Raw genomic sequence first — 22,753 nt, forward strand, 5'->3', positions numbered from 1 at the left:
AAGTAGAATTATAAACTTTATTTGTAGGGTTATTTAACTATTATTATTGGTTTAGTTATGGCAAAATTAATAATTAAAAAGTGTATATAACGTAGTTTCAATGGGAAATATATTAATAAATTAATTAAAATTAAAATAAAATCAATAATCACCCCCAAATCTACGTTATAATATATTCTCGTATATACTAAAATATTAGGCCACTGATTTCAAAACAGTCAATAAAGATTGAAATCCGAAACTAATTAAAAATTCAACTTGTAATCGTAAACAATTTAAAAACATTTAAAAAAATACTTGCTGTGAATCTTGATATAAAAACTGGAAAACATAATACATTTAAGTACTTATCATGGATGATAAAGTCTTGGCTATCAAAAGCGATTGTTTGATGGATAACATGAAAGGAGAACTACCAATTTGAAGGGATGAAAATCAGCTAAATTTACTAAAGTGATTCAACGTTGGGATACTATCTCAATATTGAGATTGGGTTTCTTCAAGATTTATGGAGAACCTAAACAACGTTATTGGCGTTAAATTATCCTAAAAGACGTTGAAATTGACAATTAATGACAGTAATTCAATTTGGATTTGTTCCAGTTGTAACATAATATATAATTATGATATACCAAGTAATTAGCACTAATGTTCTTATATCGCCAATTTACAAATTTTTTATAATGAAGAAATAATCCAAAAATTTGTGGTGAATTAATTTAGTGTGACGCACAGTATAATTTGAAATTATTTTCAAAGGATTACTCTCGTGACAATATGAAGACAGATTTAGCTATTCGAATTCACTTATATTGAAAATCAACGTGGCGGGATTACCTTTGACGTTGTTTCTGGCTCTTAATTTGATTATTTAAGTTACTATGACGTCGATTACATTAATCCAAGATAAAGAGGAGAGAGAAATAATAGTATTTGAATTTAAAAAATTTATAAATTATTATTATGTATTATAATTTATTGCTTTTACCGGAACTAAAAATCGGCGCACTTCTGCTAATGCATATGCAATTCTTGCATGAGCTTCTGCAGGTGTAGCATACGCTGAAATCTCAACATGTAGGTCTTCCATTAAATGAGAAAATTTTGGGTCTCCGCTTACTCGAAGTTCCTCTTCCTATAATATCACATAATTGTTCTTAACACTTGAATTTATAAATATTATCCTTTTTTTGTATAAACTTTAATTTCATCTTGTTTTATAAAAAAAATTAATTAAAACAAGAATTTAATATGTATAGTCATTATTTATATATCATAAGAGGAAATATTGACATAGAAACTTACTTTATTGCTACGTCTGTAGAATTTAACATGCACGTGTTAAATTCATGAATAATTGTAATAGGTTTTGTACTTTCAAGAATTCAAGTGTGTATAAAGTAGAATTCTTTGTATTTCTTACCTTTTGTCGATCTTTCATGGATCCACGTCCAAGTACTGCCATTTTGCACATCGTATCTTCCTGCAATCGCTTTAGGGAATTTCCCTTTGGTCCCAATAGTTTTCCCACGAAGTTAAACTACAAGCAATTCGAATCAAACTTTTAGAACGAAATCAAATCATTTACAAGACAACGTCGAGCATACTTTAATACAATTAGAGAAATAATCTCCTTGACTTTCATTAGCAAAGTTTTTTTTAAAAAATAGATTTAATAATACTTAAAGTTAAAAAAAATACTGTCAGTTTTTTTCTTCCTTATATTTATATCATTCAATATGTTTACAGAAATTTAAGGTATCGGATCAAAATACAAAAAATAATAAACTGTAGACTAGATAATTCAAATTTCATATTGAGAAATAACTCTAAGTCTTACATAAATTAAACCATATGATGTATTCTTACAAGTAATACTAACAGAAACAAAAATAAAGCTGACTAATCCTGTCACGTAGAAACACTATCACTCCTGCAATCCTTATTGCAATGAAAACAAGAGGGTATGATATTTTCTTGAAACAAACTTACTGTTAATAAAATATGAATAATTTATATAGAGGTTCTTCCTTAAAATTTGCAAGTCGTGAATGTTAAGTAAAAAAGACGTAAAATATACTTAATATTCAGATAGTAAAAAAATTGAGTGTAATATTGTCGTAAACATAATATATAATTCCTTTGCTTCTTAGGTCCCTTTCTTCATATCGCATCACAAATATTTACACTGAATTTTCAAGTACCTTCGTTGATGCGAATTAATAATTAATATTCTATGCTAGGTTATTCATTTATAGATTATAAACGATTATAAATTAATAGAGATTTATGTTATTAAATTGTTGTTTATTGTCACAAAACAAAAAACGACGTTTCGATGACTTCGTTCGTCATCATCTTCAAGTTAAATATAATGGATATTAAAATGGTATTTCAAAAGTCAAAAATTTAATTAAATTTAATAAATTTTACCTAACCAAAATTTAAGGGTTAGATTCACCTGATTTTAATCTACCTTTTCTATTCTTGTATAAAAAAATTAAACCTTAATGATTTTCATTAAACTTCAATGAATTTACTTCTGAAAAACCCTACTAGATAATTAATGATGAATTAATTATATCCTAATTTAATTAATATTAGGGTTTGTTGGGGTCATCTCTTTAGTTTAATCTTTCAATCTATTATGTGGATCATCTATTGCAATGTACATGGCATATAAGCATATTAAACAAGAATTACGATTTAATCTTTATTACCACTCTTGAAAAATCAATAGTATTGGTAGAAATCTTTCGAAAGCTCCTGACTAAAATCATCCGTGTTACTAGAAATCGTTAGAAGGCTCCTGACAACCGACTTTACTCAGCAAGTAATTTTTATTGTTAATTTTGAAAAACCAATCGTGTTTTTGTAGAAATCGTCAGAAAGATCCTGACAATTGGCTTTTATAGATATTACAATTTTAAAAGCTCTCATCAATTTTGCCCATCGTTTACAAATTTGACACATGGGGGATATTTTGCAATTTGCCATAAGTTAGCTGCAAAATTATCTAGAAACTTTCAGAACTTTTCATTACAAACTTTCTAAAAAATAATCTTCTATCTGGAAGCATAATAAAGCTATGTAAATAAGACATCAGGTGGTTTTAAGCAAGCAGAAAAATAAAATAATTTTACGACACTTTAAAAAGAGCAATTACTTATAAAAGAAAACTGCTATTCAAAATTAAATTGTCTTATTGAAGAATGTTTTATAAATTAAGAGTAGTTTTAACGTAAAAATTAGAAATATATTAATTAATTTAAATTCTTTCATCGTACATCGTAGATTAATTTATTGTTATTTATTCATGGAGTTTACCTCAATGTAAAGCGTATATTGATGTGTCGAAACTTTTTTATTTAAAAGAACATATTGATTTTTTAATTCATATTTCTCACCTTCGGGTGATCGCGAACGGGAACTTGTACTCTAACGGCAACTTTAATCGGTTTATCCCTTGTAATGTCTACCATTCTTCTTTCGCTTCCATCGTTACCACCACCGCCTCCACTTCCACGAATTCCACCCCTTCCGCTACCGTTGGAATCTGAAACATAAATTGTAATCAGTGCTTTTAATACTATTTTTTTAAAACGTTTTAAGCTAATTTACATTAAAGATTTCTACTGAAATAAAATTATTTTTAAAACCATGAACGAAAAATTTCTCTGTTGTGTTCTGCAAAAGCAGATTCAAGTCAAAGAATGGCTTTGTTATTTTGGCTCGAATTGTTCATTATTTACACTTTTTCATGACTTCTGTAATGTCGTTTATTTTTTTTTCTGCCGCATTACATTAAACACAAATTTTTAATTTATAAATGCATTTTGACGACTGAATTTTGAATGAATTCCACGTATATGATCATTGTAAAGATATTTTAGAATTTATGTTATGCTTCAGTTCTGTGTAGAATTTGAATGAGATTTGAATGAGATATATAAAAATATCGATTCAGGAAAATAGAGTGATTAATTATTGCAATGATGTAAACTGAAAATAAATATGCTAAATTAGATAAATGAATTTATTAATTTTTTAAAAGTAAATTTTTTAATTTTAAATGAAATCTCCGCATATGTAGAACAAATCTTATTAAGTTGTAGTGGACGAATGTTTCTTACTGAGTATTCTGACCAGCGTTCACTTCTCTATAAACTAAAATTGACCTGCGGCCACATGCATGAATAATGGAATCAAATTTAGTAAATTAAGGCTCAATTAAGTGAACATACTATATACCCACATTTAATATTACGTTAGTAACCGTGGCACTTTCCCGTTTGAAACGAAGGTTTAATTGAAAGCAATTAACGCGAACCTTGATGATAGTCTAAGTAGTACCTACCCTCTTAATCAAAGAGATTGTCGATGCATACATATACATATATATGTGAGTATAAAATGCACTTGCTTTTTGTATTAAAAATCTATATTAATTTTTTTAGTCTTTTTTGTCAAAAGGATTCTAATAAAAATGAAATGGATTGAAAAAAACTATATTTAAAACTATTTACATAGGTAAATATTTATTTTCACGGGAGATATAATTATAAAATTGAAATTCACAATAGATAGCATTCGAATATTCCCGCGAGAGTTTCTTGATATATAAGAAAACTTTGTCGAACAGGGAAATTTCACCAGTATATTTGAAACTAGTAGATTTAATCACAGATTTTAACTCGATAGTCTCAAACATTGCTATGTACATAAACCATAAATATCTTCTAACTTGTGTCGATAAAGTTATTGAGAGCGTCATTAGGTTTAAAGTTCGTTACCGCTACATTCGATATTCATCTTGTTTATGTCTTCCTTGCAAAGCGATATGAGACATACATGTAATACATGCTATATCTACATTTAACGATTGTGTCAATATTTTATTGATCAGTTTACTATTGACATCTTAATATACAAAGAGGGTCCACCTGTGGGAATGGTGGGAATCCAGCCATAATGGCTGTAAAATGTTTTAAATTATAAAAATTGTTTTCTTATAATACTCACTTCATTTTCTTTAAATAATCAAATTCACGAATTAACAAACCAACTTGCCAAAGTCGTCAAATTAATAGTCGACCTGTAATAAATAAATTCAATTCTGATTTGTCCTTTCGTTCTGTTATGTAAACTCTCGCGAGACATTGAGGATTCTCGCTGGGTCACAAAGGCGTTGAGGACATCGCTATCTATCATTGAAATTAGAAGTCATCAAGGGAAGAGCTTCCTGGTGTATATATAAGAATCACGAATATTCAAGAACACCACGCTTTCGAGTTTGACTCGTCAGCCATTTTACTCTCATTCTCATCCTGGTGTTCGTAGAGTGCAAATAGTTCTCTTTTTGTTTTGTGACATGATGAAAATGTGATAAATTTATAATTTTTGGAACGAGGCGTCGTCGTCAAATGGGCGGTGAGTCCCCAGTTATATATTATGAGTCGTTTTCCTTCTGAATCGATCTCATTATTATTTAAAAATAATAATAATTATTAAAATCAAATTGAATCTATATATCTATATTCTAGAGTTATATGATCATTTTTGACTGTCTGTATATAAATTGTTTCCTATGATATGAGGCTGGCCTAAATTAGTGTAATGTCACGTTTCGGTAAATGTAATTTGTTAAAATTCATTTAATATTTCTCAATCAATTTGAATATCTATTATATCATGAATCACCTGTAGAAATATCTAAATTAACAGTTTCCAATATATTAATGAAATATGGAAAGTCAAATCAATTAGTTGTTCATTTGAAAGTAGACTGATGTTCGATATAATAATTTATAGAGGTCCTTGGGCTTTATTCACTACGCTTACATATGTATTTAATGTCGTATATATATAACTTTACAAATTTCAATAGGATATTTTAGGTTTTGAAACGTTACGAAGGTATTTCAATTCAATAAAATAATAATGTTAACTAATTATTGCCTGGAGGTTTAATAGTCAATATAGGTATACGTTTTAATTAATATTAATTTAATTAAAAGAAATTAAATTACAATGAACAATGCCCTTTTTGCATTGAAAATATCGTTTGTATTACTTTAACAAAATAAATACATTACTGAAAGTATCTATGATTGAAATCTTCCATTTTATAATTTCTTATATGCATAAAATTAAATTCTAAGAAACTATAATTAATTCAACAAACATTTTTAACTGGGATGCATATATTTTAACATGAGGAGCAATTGTTTAAATCTTTAGTTTTTTAAATATCATAAAAAATGTATATATTCAGATAGAAGTGAATTATAGTGTAATACTAATGTTAAAGACTTCAAGATTTGACTATATACTGGCGTAAATCGCATTTTCATCTCATGGCTTTGTGGGATATTCTTATATTATCCTGCGGTAGGCTCGCCCATCGTTCTAGCGTATGCCTATAATGTTCAACGGACATTTTAAGAGCTTCTAGCTTTTAATGCCTCGCTTTTCGGGATCCACTACCTCCCCCGAGTATTACGGACCGATGCATGGGGTATAAATTTAAATCGTGAATCTTTTGAAAATAAACGTAACCTATATTTCTCCCTATGGAACAATGATTTGTTGTGCAGTTAATTTTCTAACTTGACGATCACTATTTTGTCTTGCTCCGTTGTAAAATTTTTCATTACACTTGTACAAAAAATGCTCTTTTTTCTTTTATTATTTCAGAGGCAGAGATATTCCTTTTTATTACGTTAGGTGGGAAGTGACATAAAGCAGTGGTTTGCGAACTGCATCGGTTGAGTATTGTATGTCAATAAATTCTCTAGCTGAAATTAACTTAATGGAGCAGAAACTAAATAAATTGCTGATCACAAATAAATAAAATAATGAATTACAATTGATTGACTAATTAACTCTTTGTAAATATTACACGATTTACGTTTTATTTGATTCAAATTTCATATTAATTTGTATTATGTTTTTATTTTGAAATTGGTTATTGAATATTGAAAGGACAAAATGTAATAGCAGAATCTGAAAATTGGGTACATGACTAGATTAAACTGTAGCGTATGCTCGATTCTCGAAGATGATAACTATGGACGAATATATCCCACTATGTCGCATCTCCCAGAATTCTGAATTAAACTACAACTGACTAAAACTAATTACACTTAACTAAGATGACTCTTATAGTAATAAAAGGGCAACTAACTCCACCACTGAAATCTGTCAATCATAAGATTAAACTAAAAGCTACCTTATCAAACGACGTCGTTTTCGTTCAATAAGGCCAGTGAACTTTACCTACTAAATTAAACTAATTTCAAACAAAATTCCTTATACTTGATCGCTGGAATTTGAGTCGAAAATTTGTCGATCATAGGCGAATGTAAAGGGCAATAACAATAGTAATTAAAATCCCTCAAAAAGTCCCCAATTCCAAATTTAAAACAACAATAATTTTTAATTAAAATTAATTAAATTTAAATAACTATTACATTCATCCCTGTTTATAACAGTTTTAGCTCAGGTGACAGATGCGTTCCGGGATGTAATCTCTAGTTTAGATCTATTTTCACCTGAGTTGTATGTGTCAGTACCATTCGTCAGGTATTCGCGCCCTTTAGAGATGGCTAGGGAGGTCATTAATTTCATGAATGTGGTGTAAAATTTTTTTAAATATACTTAAAAGTAGCTCATCCTTGTTGCATCCTTTGTTCTTAATTTGTAATTTATCATTGTCTTTTCTGGAATTTTTCCAACAGAATGGAAGAAGGGAATAACTGTACCAGTTTTTAAATCTGGAGATAGGGGTGATGTTATTAATTAGTTTCATTATAAATATTCGACATCACTTTATGAATTTTTAAAACAAATTTCCGGATTTAAATTTGCATTGTAATTTTTGTGATATAAAGTCTCGTCAGTGCAGACACATCTGCTTTCCCAATGTAATTTTCACAAAATAAAAATGAAAACTTTTTTTAATAAATTGTCTGAATGAATAGAAGGGAATATTAGTTATGATTACATGATTCACGTACATTCAAGAAAGTAATATTTTATTCCAAGAAGTAGATCATGTCATATTATCATTGCGTCGCATAAAATTAGTTCAGTAACGAGTCTTGCCAAAGTTCAGCAATTCCACTGGCGATCTTATATACAGTATATTCTTAGCTCACAGTTATCGCGTACCATACGCTGAGATAGAATTTCAGCTATACTCAAATCCCTTTTCTGAGTAAATTTGAATGTCGATCTTTCAAGGTTCCTTAATTGAAATTTACTAACAAACTTTTCTCGTATATATTTTTTCTTATCTTTGTAGAGTCAATTTTTAATCGTGAAACAGTCAGTAAAATTAAAATTTTATATCTTACTTAATATCACTTCTTAATAAAATTTTAGTTAACTTTGGATATATTTAATAAAATAATTGTTAATTATCAAATTACGCCATTTACACTTTATAATCACAATCCTCATTCACATCCTGGTATTCGTAGAGTCAAGTTGTGTACTATTCTGTTTCGTGTAAAATAATTAAAATTTAAAATTATAAAAATGAGACGACGCGTTATCGTAGTCGTCAACTGGACGGTGCGTCCCAATAAATTAATTAGGAGTCGTTTCCTTCTGAGTCGATCTCATTATTATAAAGATTATAAATTTGTAAAATTTAATTAAATTATTTCTAAACCCTCGAGTATCTATTTACGACAGCATTTAATAATAAATCTTTCTTTCTACAATATAAGTTTTTTTCAACAAATATTGTCTCCATCTACTCAGGAAAGTTATAATTGTAATCTACAACAGGCTTTATAAGCAGTTATGAGTTTTTCCGTTTTAGTGCTGAATTGTGATTCAAAGTGTCTTTGAGATGTTGATACTGAACCTTATTGCTTTATAACTAGTGGGACTTTGCAAGAAAGTATTGATTGCAGATATTTAAAGTTTTCTCATCTTAAAGTTTTCTCCTTGTAATAAGATTTTTGTCTTCAATTTTGCATTCTTTTTACTTCAGCATAATACTATATACTTTATATTCTATGTGGTAAACATTTTTTGTCCTCGATTTTTAACTTCCCATTGCTATTGATTTAGCTTTAAATTGCGGGAAGTAAACAATCTAAGAGGTTACTCACACGATAAACATGTCTCTGCTAATGTCAACCTATTCATCTTCCTCTTACGGAAGGTTGCTTTTAATCCCATTTTAGAATAAGGGAGTTTTATTGAATGTTATACGATCGCAAACAAACATTACATCGATTATATTAAAAGCATCTGCACACTGAGAAAATAGAAAAAAAATATTTTAAATAATCAGAAAATTAAGAGAATAATTTGTACATTTAATATTACCATTTTAATAGTAATAAAAGATGAAAATAAATACAAATACGGATTTCTTTTCAATTACATAAAATTAATCATTTTTCTAATACTCTTTTCCTGGTCTTATTATTTTTCAAAGAAACACAATCTTTTTGTTCAGGTATTAACCTACTTATTTCATCGCTGTAGTAAAATTGTTTAACACGTGTGAAATGAAATTTTTCAAACTTCCCTTATTTAAAATTATTTGTAAATAATAATGAAATCGATTCAGAAGGTAAACATCTCATAAAAAAAGAATAGAACACAACTTGACTTTACGAACACCAGGATGAGAATGAGTAAAGGAAAGCACCAACTACACTCTACGGACTCCAGGATGAGTGGATCTCTATGGATTGAAAAATTTTGTAATTGTGTTTCAATATACTAATGTGAATTATTGTGAACTAGTTACACCTTTCGTATATGCTTATTTGTAATTGAAATTCTTAAAAGGACTAAAACTTTATGAAATATTAAAGTTTCTTGGAATCTCATTATTAATGCAAAGCTCTTGTCTCTCATTTTAGTCTTATTTTAAATAGCAAGTTCTTTGAAGGAAAGCATTATTTTTAGACACTTCAAGTCACTTTACGAGCTTCCTGTTCTTAATCTCAAACCTCCTCCAAGAGATAAAATTTTTGCTTCAAACTAGAGCAAGATATACAAATATAATATTAAGTATAACAATTTTAAATGCTACCTCTATATCTTGTCTTTAAAGACAACATTGTGTCTAAATTTTCTGTTAGTTGCGCAATCTACTTGAATTTTGAATGAGTTCACTTATATATAGTCTTTCTCTTGATATTATTATATGGCAAGAGTGATATATTGTACGTTATTGTACTTATGCCTGTCGGGCATGTACATACTGCTCATACCTTCATTATGGGCTTAACACAACCTTCAGCGTTTAATCCGATTGGTTCTGAATATTCACTTACGCTAATCAATTAAAGTTTGATTACTATTAGAACTATATCTCAGAAATTAAATTTGTCTTTATATGAAAATTTTATATTTAAAAGAAAATTAGATAAATCATTATATGTTTTGTGTAAAAAATTATAAGTTGCATGAATTAATTTATCATTTTAATTTTTGTCAGTCATTACATGATGTTTTGAATTTGATTGAATTATCAAGTTGCTATTAAATTTAATTTTAGAACTAGTTAGATCAGAAAGGTGAGTGTACTAGTTTATTGATTATCATCAGAATAGAATTCAATTATATTAGCAACATCTATTCAATCGAGAGATGTTGTAGGTAGTTAGAAAACTTTACCAACATTTGAAAGATATCTTGTTTGATTGATACGCTTATTAGAGGATCGATCATCTTTCTACTCAGAATGTATATAACTTCAACCTGTATAATAAACGTCAATCGGCTGTCGAATGTATCAGTAAATTCAGTTTGTACGCTACACCTTTGCGTTCATACACCACACACCAATTTCATATCGTTGTGATATGACTTGAATTTTTATATTCCGAATACCTGCTCGTCGGGTCCACATAATACCTTTGAATTCAACTTCGAACTTTTCTAATTCACTAAAAGATATCATTAGAAGGTCAAATATATGGTCCTGTAGCTATTTTAATGTAAATTAAGAAAAAAAATTTATTTTGTTCCAGATTAACTTTTGCAACCTGTGTGCTGCGTGCAGTAGTGCCCCTCCAATAAAAACCATTTTCGAAGAATTTTAAATAAAAAAAGTATTTTTACAAACAAAAAAATATGCCTAACAATATCCTTCAATTTAATTATCTTCCTATTTCTCCTTCCACGAAAAAAATATAATAAAATAACGTTAAATTTTAGCCTCCTACAGTGGTGTAACCCCTTAAATGTATTAATAGTTATGTTGAATTTTTTATTTTCTATTCATTACATTTTTTTTATATCTATTGATTTACATATACAATTCTAAGATCTTATAAATTTATTATTCATCTTATGATTGATTTTATTATAAAAATAAATTTAATGGATACAGAATTATTTCAAATCCTGAAATAGACTTAACGATTTTGAGAGCGCCACTTTTGTGGTGAAAACACTAAATTTAAAAAAGACGAAACAAACTTCTTTTGAAGATTAAAATATGTAAAAATGATAAAATATAAAAAGTTTCATTCCTTAAAACAAAGTTTTAACCGAGAGAAACATTTTTTTTAAGGTCGCTGTATACTTTTTACAAACTGTACTTTACTGTTTGATGTTTCTACTTCAACTCTATCTATCCTATTTTGTGAAATTAATTCCAAGATGAAATTAAATTATTTTTTTAAAAACAAAATCACTATCATTAATAATAATATTGCATAAGAGCAACTACTAATGAGATGAAAAAGTTCAGCCAAGTTTTTAACACGTGAACTTTGTCACAATATAGAAACAATAGTACTACAAAACCTTTTGCAAAGTTGTAGTGCCCACGTGAAAATTTCCCATCGGTTTAATGTTTACCCAACATTGAAAATGTCGAGACGACGTTGTCGGCTTTACACTGTGAGACTATTTGTATTAAAGTTTAGGTAATATATTAGTATTTTAAACTAGGAAAATCACTGTTAATTTGCTGTTTAATCATGTTATAATTTTAAAAATTAATTTTAACATACTGTTTTCTAACAACATAATACATAAAATTATGATGATGAATATGAACACATGAATATGATATAAATTGTGACGACATGGTTCGATTAATTCCGAATGATGGTTCTAAATGATTCTGACAGTACTTAATGGATATCTGTCAGAGTAGTCTAATATATATGTTCTGCATTCTTTTACTCAATATTGATTACTTTTTATTAGGGTTTTATTTAAAAAAATATATTCAAAGTCTGCAATATACTTTTTTACAATTATTTTTTAAAATAAAAAATTATTTAATTGAACAATATGAATGAAGTCATCATTTCTTTTTAAGGAAGAGTCTTTACATGCTTATACTACTGAAGAAATATATTAACGGCTGACTGTAGCGCGCTATTTCCACTTGAAAAATTCTAATGCATATATGTATCAAGTGGAAATATGATGTTATAACAAAACAGACCTGCTTTAAGGTATAGAAATGCTTGCCTGATATAAAAAATTGTGATGGTCAAATATTTTTATATTTATTTAAAAAAGGAGACATAATTTTTTATGTGGTCTTTTTATATCCCAAAATTTATGATAACAACTTCAATGAATTTTATGTTATTTATTACAAAAATCAAAACACAATAAAAAATAACGTTATTTAGACTGAAAATCACTCAAAATTAAAGAAAATAAACGACGTGTTGGCTGACTTATATGTTGACTGAGTTATCATGGTTTAAAGGCAGGTGTGTTTTGGATAATACTCCTGCTGACAATTTTCCTCGGAAATATATTTTAGGGTAAATATATTTTACAGACAATTATTTTTAAGAAATCTCCCCTATATTCATTTGTTTGTAGCAGAAAACTTGTATATACATTTTGTTCAATATGTAAATTGTTATAAATAGCTCGAGTCAGAAATGCAGTACTAATAAAGTGACATTAATCCAAGAATAAATCTCACAAAAAACGAGACGGCGTCTGGGAATTAATACGGTTTCCAGGAAAATTCTACTGCAGCTGGAATTGTGCAGCGGAGAAAAAACAACTTTTGTAATCAATTAGTAAATACTTAAACCTCCCAATTGTCTCTCTAAATCCTCGGTTTTTTCAATAGATTTTACAAAGAATATAGTAATTCTTAAGAGAATAATCTCATTTGTTGAAATAATTCATAAATCTTTAAGTGATAGAAAAGAGTGAAGTTTCAATAAGAATGAGCGTGTTATAAATAATGATGCTGGACCAAGAAAATTTTATTAAAGTGATAAATTTAAAGGTGTAGCTATGCTTTATGCCCGTTTCGATTTGAAATCGCGTGGTAGATGGAAAATGGTCCTAGAAGCTTGAGCAGGCTATTTACAAAGTTCCCTCCTGGGGCGGTGATGCCTCCATAAGTCTCAAGAGCTGCGGAAAAAGAAGGCAATATTTTATTGGATTATTGCCTTCTACTTAGTTCTTGTTACTGCGAAATCCTCTATGTTTTCGAGTTACTTTTTTATTCTTTTTGCTCGGTTAGTACCTCAGATTTTGCAAGAGAATGCTGACTGTATAACTTTTATTTACTTATTTCTATCTATATATAACTTATTTAATTTATTTTCATACGAATTCTCCGCTTAGTTTTTTTTTTAATAAAAAAGTATAATTTTCTTTAAGAGTTAAGTGTTTGTAATTGTTTATTAAGGTGTAACAAAAATAAATTTTATAAATCAATGTAAACTTAATAGAAATAATTTTTAAATAATGTAAAATTACTTCATGAGTGAAAGTCTTCCTTTAAAATAATTTTGTAGCATGATTACTTCAATTATATTTGATGCTAATAAATGGAAATTGCGAAAAGAAATAAGATTTTCAATTACTCTAAAAAAATGTCTCCTTCGAAAATGACCAATTTCTGGAGAATCACCCATATATTTTAAGTTAAATTGTACATTTTGTCACTTAGTATTTACAGTATAATAAGCCAAGTATTTTGAAACTAGAAGTAGTTCAATAAGTCAGTACGGAATTCCAGCAATTCGCAGTCTCATTATACTATGGCACAATAGCTGTTCTGTATATAGTGAGCGATAAAGTGCCTTAAGGATGTATATACATATGCCAGGCTGCTGCCTCATTAACTTTAGTACCATAAATATTATTCAAGCAATATTGTTAGACGTAGAGATCCTAAAGGGAGACTTGAGACATGTTTCCCCTTCCATTAACCTTACAGAAAATAAAAATCGGATGTTGGACTAATAAGTGCGGTGAACTTTTGAAATCTAACAGTGATCTTCCATTGCCAAATTCGCGGTACTAGAAGATCTTAGATCTCCTAGGTAGTCCGAATTTTTTTTTATAAAATTGATTATTATATGTACAGTATGCTGATGATAAACAAAAGTCCACTGCTTTAATAAGTTCTTCTTTAGAAAAAATGGTTTTCCTTTAAAATTATTACAAGATAAAATAACTATGCGTTATAAAAATATTATGAATCCAAAAAATTACTTTTCAAACGACGATTATTCTATATCAAAGAATTTTTTTGTTTTTCCCTATATTCAGAATTTCCAATGTGTTTTAAAAAGAATCTTTTGAATTAAATTATACATTGTTTGTAAGTTGAATATAGGACAAATAGAATAGCGTAAAAGTGAGAAAACAACGTTGTTTTTTTAAATATCTTTTTTTGTTCGACACAAACGTCTCGCTTATTACTTGTAACAATTTTTAATAAAAATTTCATAGAAAAAAAAGTTTAGTGATTTACCGTGTTTTCCATAGTTGATGTAGTGCAGATGATGTGAGTGCTGTGCTCCAACAATTTCGTTATTTTCCTCCTCTCCGAGATCCATTTTCACGCAGTGCCTCTTTCAAGCCACTGATTCGTCTCTTTTCTAGTTTTACGCAGTCGAATTTTTTGCCGTCACTATGCTTGCTTTAAAAAGCAAAGAGGTTCTTTCAATTTTTTTTATCTCTTATTAACCCTTACTTAAAAGTTTATTTAACGATTTTCACTGTCTGAATTAGTATTTAAATATGAATCATTAGCAACTTAATAAATATGTATCAAAGAAATAAAGAAAATATGAAAAAATTATATATGAAAAATAATTAATAAACATTGACAGATTAAAATTTGTTCTTATTTAAGAAAAATTGCCTAGATATTTGCATTTTAAAAAGTTAATAAACTTTAGTTTTTTTATTAAATCTCAGTGTAATTAGTTATATCTTATTGTATTATTTAACTTAATTTCAACTTGAGGACGATACAATCTGAAAAAACAATTAAGTAACGTAATTTCATTTATGTTCTTAAAAGTTACGTGATTTCAAAAACTGAATCAAAACAATTTATATATTACATTCGAATTGGAGTGAATGATATGTATTTGTAAAGTTTTAAAACCAATATTTCAAATCATTTTAACATTATTTGATTAAAAGTGTTATTGTAATATTGTTTGAAATGCAAATAAAATGTCACAACTGAAAAATGGCAATCTCGAGATAAAATATTATTACTCGTATTATGAAATCTTTGATAAATGTACATCGAGATTTGATAAATTCATAAACGTGGAGAATCTTGTTAAGAATAGTATTCACACAGCGGCGGGAAATTCGTATATAGGAAAGGGAAAGATATTCACCGGCAGATAAAGCATAACGCCTGGATGCGCACGGAGATGGGCAAAGATAAAAGCTCCGGAAGTTTTCGTTTTCGCGTTACTTCTTTTACGTGTTTTTCAAAAGATCGGCATCCATGTATCTTGTGATGCTTTAGGAAATTTATTTTTCTATTTCCACAGATTCAATTTCCAATATCGTTAGTAATTTAATTAAACACACGCATTGAAATTGTAGCAGATGAAAATTTATTGCTACAGTTAAGTTAGTTTACAAAATTCAGACGTAGGTTGGCGGCCATAAAACTAATTCTCCAACATTTACTTATAATTAAAAATAATGGATGAATCTGTAATCAAATCGTCATAAGTGTCTCAGTCATTTTCATAAGTTAAAATAGATAAAAGATAGGGAGAAAGAAGCTATAAAATTTACTCAACAGGTTGTATGGCATTATAATGTTAGGTAATGTAAACGATAAGGATCTGCATGATGTCCAGCAACGGGAAGCAAAGTGTCATGACTATATTTCAGCCTACCAAACACGTTTTGTAGGAAACACGCTCTCTTCTATTTTCGGGTAATTGCTGATAAACAAAATATTGTTAATTTTATTAATATTGTGGTATGTTTTTGTATGATATTAGGATGCTCCGATATATTAATTCAAGTTCATTCAAGATAATTTATAGTAATTCGAGATAATTCAAAGAAATTAAAAGTAATATAAATGAATGTTAATATCATGATTAGTTCATATAATCAATATGTAAAACATAGACAATTTTCTTAAATAATTATATAAGGAAAAAAACCTTTATAGGCTAAGCTGGTCTCGCCGAAAGATTCACATACAAAAATGTTTCTATATAAAGGAAAACCTTTCACAACAATTATTAATTAACAAGAAAATATCATTCTTATAATAAATAAATAATCTTTTGTTTAATTATCATTTTGTTCATTCATTTAATAACTTCGCCCCAACTTAGTTTCTTTAACTAAATTGAATTGAGGGATTAGAGTAGGGAATAATTATAAGTTCTTAGATTAAGAAAAATTAATAATAATTAAAAATTTTAATTGAATAATTATGACATAACACAGATATAGGATAATTTATATACTTCAAGTTAATTCGAGATAATTCAAAGTAATTCAAGGTAATTCATGATAATTCACATTACTTTAGATAATTCATGTAATTCAAGATAAATCAGGATAATTCAACACAAGTGTACACCTTAATTCACAAGTTATTTCCCCCTCGATTAATTGTATTTTTTACTTTCATTTTTATAAAATTATTTAATTTAACTATTTATTATTTAAAATAGTAAAAATTTTCATAATTATTATGCATAATTTATTGTAATAAGTTTTAGTTCCAATAAGAACACAGTAAATTATACTCGATTTTCATACTTGATATAAAATACAAACTCATTTATTCCCATTTTACCCTCTGTCCTACCCTTCTTAGTTTGGAAATAGTCATTAGCCACAGAATCTAGGATCACAAAACCGGGAATTCAACATAATGGAGGCACATATAGAAGGTTAAGCTAGTATTCTCATTCACAATCATTAAAGAAAGTCTTTAGAAAGAATTTTCCCTTCCTCACAACTTTATTTTAAGTTATAAAACTTTTTACATTTTGCTATATATAGTTTTAAATAATTCAAAAAGAAAAATTTTTTATTTGTTAATAGTTCAGAAGTAAATGAAATTGTATACTTAGGGTTAAAATTTTTCATCTTTTAAACAAAAACATTGTGGTGATCAATTTCAATAATGTTTGAAATATTTTATGACTATAAAATTGTTCCTAGAAAATTGCAAGCAAAATGGGTAATTTTGGTTTTATAACCATTGTGACAATATAAACAAGTTGTAAATTCAGATGTTCATTACATGAACATTTTGCTTCCTCTTTACGATCAGCAAAAAAATTTGCTTCCTCGTGGAGAAAGCAAAGTTTTATTGCTAAAATGTGAATTTCTGATTTGTTAACTTTCATTAATTCTTTAAATTTACCTCAAATGTATACTTTATATATATCGATCGATTCGTCTTGACGTAAGGAATACGATTTTATTATATATAACCTTAAATTTTTCCATTTAAAAATTTTTTCGATTAAAAAAAAAATTTTGGAAAAAAGACGATAAAAATTTTTTTTTGAGGTATTTTTAAAAATCCTTTGTTCAGATTTGAGATATTAATATGATAAATGAGCCTACCAAATTTTATCTAAATCCATTAAAACCTGTTAAAGTTATCTTCTAAACTTTTTGATTGGTCCAGCGGATGCTGAGCTACAGTAAAAAACAAATTTGGAAAAAATTACAAAAAATTAAATTTGCGAGATTATCGGTCGGGAATACCGCCAATAAAATAGGGAAAAAGTTTCGATCAAAAAATGTATGGCGCACTTTTTGATTGGTCCAGCGGATGCTTAGTTACACTCAGATAAATTTTTAAAAAAATTTTAAAAAATTAAATTTGCGAGATAATTGGTCGGGAATACCGCCAAAGTCTTAACCCGGGAGTCTCGAACAAAAAATGTATGGCGCACTTTTTGATTGGTTCAGCGGATGCTGAGCTACACTCAGATAAATTTTTTAAAAAATTACGAAAAATAAAATTTGCCAGATAATTGATCGGGAATACCGCCAAAGTCTTAACCCGGGAGTCTCGAACAAAAAATGTATGGCGCACTTTTTGATTGGTCCAGCGGATGCTGAGCTACACTCAAAAAGATTTTGGAAAAATTTTCGAAAAATTAAATTCGCGAGATAACTGCTCCGGAATACCGCCAATAAAATAGGGAAAAAGTTTCGAACAAAAAATGTATGGCGCACTTTTTGATTGGTCCAGCGGATGCTGAGCTACACTCAAAAAGATTTTGGAAAAATTTTCGAAAAATTAAATTTGCGAGATAACTGCTCCGGAATACCGCCAATAAAATAGGGAAAAAGTTTCGAACAAAAAATGTATGGCGCACTTTTTGATTGGTCCAGCGGATGCTGAGCTACACTCAAAAAGATTTTGGAAAAATTTTCGAAAAATTAAATTTGCGAGATAACTGCTCCGGAATACCGCCAATAAAATAGGGAAAAAGTTTCGAACAAAAAATGTATGGCGCACTTTTTGATTGGTCCAGCGGATGCTGAGCTACACTCAAAAAGATTTTGGAAAAATTTTCGAAAAATTAAATTTGCGAGATAACTGCTCCGGAATACCGCCAATAAAATAGGGAAAAAGTTTCGAACAAAAAATGTATGGCGCACTTTTTGATTGGTCCAGCGGATGCTGAGCTACACTCAAAAAGATTTTGGAAAAATTTTCGAAAAATTAAATATGCTAGATAATCGTTCGGAAATACCGCCAATAAAATAGGGAAAAAGTTTCGAACAAAAAATGTATGGCGCACTTTTTGATTGGTCCAGCGGATGCTGAGCTACACTCAAATCAATTTCGGAAAAAATTTTGAAAAATTAAATTTTTGAGATAATTGCTCCGGAATATCTCTAAAGTAGTTAGAAGAAAGTTCTGAATAAAAAATGTATGGGGCACTTTTTGATCGGTCCAGCGGATGCTGAGCTACAGTAAAAAACAAATTTGGAAAAAATTACAAAAAATTAAATTTGCGAGATTATCGGTCGGGAATACCGCCAATAAAATAGGGAAAAAGTTTCGATCCAAAAATGTATGGCGCACTTTTTGATTGGTCTAGTGGATGATGAGCTACACTCAAAAATATTTTGGAAAAATTTTCGAAAAATTAAATTCGCGAGATAATCGTTCGGGAATACCGCCAAAAAAAATTTTTGGAAAAAAGACGATAAAAATTTTTTTTTGAGGTATTTTTAAAAATCCTTTGGTCAGATTTGAGATATTAATATGATAAATGAGCCTACGAAATTTTATCTAAATCCATTAAAACCTGTTAAAGTTATCTTCTAAACAAAAAAGGGATCCACACACACACACACATACATACATCCGGAAAATTGATCAGGATCTCATATAACATGTTTCTATAAAGAAAAAAATTTGTTTCCGCCACTTTGAAAAGTTTTATAAACGAAAGGACTACAAAGCTTCCTCCACGAGGAAGCAAAATAATCCGAGACACATCTGTTGATTGAAAAATAATTTTTAAATTTTAATTTATCTTTATTGATGCTATATACTTTTAGCTAATTTGGCAACAAGATTTGATTCTAAGAAAATTTATTTTACTAACATTTATATTAATAGATATAATTCAAAAATGTCTACATTTGCATTATTAGCTACATATATATCCATGAGACCAATTTATATGTTGATTGGAGTGTTGGAAATTGATTACGAAAATGTACAACATTATTTACCAGCAGACTATTGTGATCGGAATCGGAAGTTACCTAAATAAACTCGATTCTCAAGTAAATGAGAAGCAATCAGGAATCAGTAATGGAGAGTATACAATTCATCATCGAATACATTCTGAATATATTAACTTGTTTTTAGAAAAATCAAACATTCTGATTAATAAAATTATTTTACTATATTATCATAATTTATAAATTATATAAAAATGCAGATAATTCATAAAAATATTTTCAAAAAATAATGATAAAAAAATTATAAAATTTTTATGTTTAACTTTAAGAATATTTCTAAGATTTAAAAAATAAATTCTTTCTTGTCTTTAACAAATTCGATCGAAGTACACTTTGGAAAATTCTAGCTGGGGACAAAATGACTTTACCTTATTTGTGCCCTAGTACCCAGGAAGACAAAATTTTTATAGCACTTTACAGCTTGTGTCTTAATTAACTAGATTGTGTAAAAAAAATTTTCTTTCTTCACAATTTCATTTACTTACTAATTTTTAGGTCAAAATTTTTGTTCTCTTGTTTTTTGAATATAAAATTAAAATATGTAATTTGTAACCAGCATCATTAATAATATTTTTAAATTATTATTATTATTATATTATAATTACCTATTTATAATTGCAAAAAAATTATTTATTTTAATTAAATTGTAGTATTATTTTCTTTGTCGATTAAAGTAATTCGTTAAAATTGAGCCCATTATTTAAAAATTCATTTTTTTTCTTCTCTTATTTAAGTTTGAAAATTCCAGTCGCTTATTACGTTTGAATAATAAAAACTTAATATAACTGATACAATAAACATTTCAGGTAGGTGTCCTAGTTTTTCGTTAAAGCCGAATTGAAGAAGTAAACATTATTTAAACACGATGAAAATTGCTCTCTCGTATAATAAAAGTTTATTTCTGTTTTTAATAGTAAAGAAAAATGTGTAATTTAGATGTGCTTAAAATTTTGAACATTCAAATGAACGAAATCTTTTTTTTCGGACTAATAATTTTTAAAAATTGCTACTATATGCAATGAAAATATAAAAATTCAACATTTCATTAAATTATTTTTTGATACGTAAAGCAATATTTTATAATGAAATTCGTATTAAAAGTCGTGGTAAACAAATTTTTCGTTTAGATGAACGTTCAGAATTTAAAAAAATATTAATTTAATTTTCTTCTATTTCAAAAAAGTAGGTCGCAATTACATTTTTACATGTATAAACTCCGCTTTTTATACGTTGCAATTTACACTTTATTTTCATTAATTTGCAATTATATGTTAATGTAATTTTGTAATAATCAACTTTTAATTTTAGAAAAAATGATATTAGTATAATTGTAAAATTTTAATTAAAATATTGTAATATTTTATAATGATCTGAATTTTTATGCTCTCGAATTTACTCGCCGAATGGTTTCAAGCTTGTAATTTTTTTGAAACTTCCTTTTCAAAATTTTGCTAGTGAATTTTATCTGGTCTGAAGTTTTGCATATGCGTTTTGTTTAGTTTTGTAGATAATTAATTTAGAATTCTTTTACTTACAAAGGTTGATTTTCAATTGTCTTACTATGAATTGAAGGTAACTGTAAAGCTAAAATTTTTTTGTAATTCAAATACTAGATGAACTTTAACAATTGAAAATTAACTTTTTAAAATAAAAATTTAAAATAAAATACCATCAAAAACTAAACAAAATTCGCTACATAAAAATTTTTATATTATTTAAGATTTAAAATTAGGTAATATGTGTTTAGTTTTTTTATCATTTTCAGTTAAATGTTATATCGGTTATAAAACATTATAAAAGTCTTGTCTTTCCCTTAATTGTCGTGAAACGTCTTTTTAGGCAATTTTTCTAAAATAAATAACAATCCATGTAATTAATTATACAACTGTTTTTTCCTTTGTATTTCCAGAACTTGTGTATTTTTTAAGCAATTTGTTCAAAAACATTTATTTTATTTTTATGATTTTTTTTATCATCAAATAGATCCTTTAATAGCAGCAACAAATTTTGGTCTTTTTTTCTCTGACTGAGTATCCGCTATTCTCACTGCAACAATGCAGTTTTTATGTATTTTATTCCATTAATCACAAACTTTAGCAAATCTGTCACTGATTACTTGAAACTATAAAATAAATTGTTAAAAATAAACGAAATAACTTTTCAATTAATACACCATAAATTATTTAGTAGGAAGAAAAAATAAATAATGGTATATTTTGTAATAATTGAAAATGTATAAAGTTAAAAAAATATAAGCACTTTTTCCATACAGATTTCTTTTTTCCCTTTGCCAAGCATGGAGAAGAAAACACGTGCTTCAAAAACACTTTAACAGACGAGTTAATATAATCGTCGCTAATTAATTAACTAATTAGAGTTAATTGACTATTGCTTATCGTTTTCTGTTATCAGATACTAAATTTTCCCGTCCACCGAGAAAATAGAATAACGTTTGTAACGTCGTACGTAAACTTTATCGTCAGTACGACACAACCAATTGCAACGAGTGTGCGGGTCAAACTGAAGCGTCGCGACGCTCGGGGTCTATCGGTCGAATAAACGGCGCCACCGTCGGTTGTCTGTTAACTATTATTGCACAAACTACATTAAATCCGTGTACACGCATGTGTCCCGTTCAATTTACAGGTAGATACCCGTGTGTTGTAGATTAAGTGTCACTGGAATCGTAAGATACAACATTTGTTTAAAAAACAATTATCTTGTCCTTAAAATGTAATAGCTGAATAGTTCCAGAGTTATA

The 22,753-nt window shown here is 28.0% G+C and overlaps 1 protein-coding gene across 5 annotated transcripts in view; it reads right to left on the reverse strand.

The window, feature by feature from the left end:
• The window catches only part of LOC127290816 (KH domain-containing, RNA-binding, signal transduction-associated protein 3), a 28,078-nt gene extending 5,564 nt beyond the window's left edge, over nucleotides 1-22,514 (reverse strand). The window contains exons 1-5 of one of the 5 annotated variants that reach the window (XM_051319632.1): nucleotides 22,263-22,514; nucleotides 14,735-14,985; nucleotides 3,408-3,556; nucleotides 1,424-1,540; nucleotides 989-1,135 (exon numbers count right to left, since the gene is read on the reverse strand). In XM_051319632.1, the coding sequence (XP_051175589.1) occupies nucleotides 989-1,135; nucleotides 1,424-1,540; nucleotides 3,408-3,556; nucleotides 14,735-14,819 (498 nt within the window). In that variant the 5' untranslated portion in view covers nucleotides 14,820-14,985; nucleotides 22,263-22,514. Of the gene's footprint in view, nucleotides 1-988; nucleotides 1,136-1,423; nucleotides 1,541-3,407; nucleotides 3,557-14,734; nucleotides 15,019-22,251 lie in introns of all 5 variants that reach the window. The other 4 variants (XM_051319648.1, XM_051319649.1, XM_051319644.1 and 1 more) reach the window with 4 other exon arrangements.
• Between the last annotated feature and the right edge of the window lie 239 nt (nucleotides 22,515-22,753).

The sequence above is a fragment of the Leptopilina boulardi genome, unplaced genomic scaffold (genome assembly GCF_019393585.1).
Source record: "Leptopilina boulardi isolate dan_hultmark-lab unplaced genomic scaffold, ZJU_Lbou_2.1 LbouV2_123, whole genome shotgun sequence".
Classification (NCBI taxonomy): Eukaryota; Metazoa; Arthropoda; class Insecta; order Hymenoptera; family Figitidae; genus Leptopilina; species Leptopilina boulardi.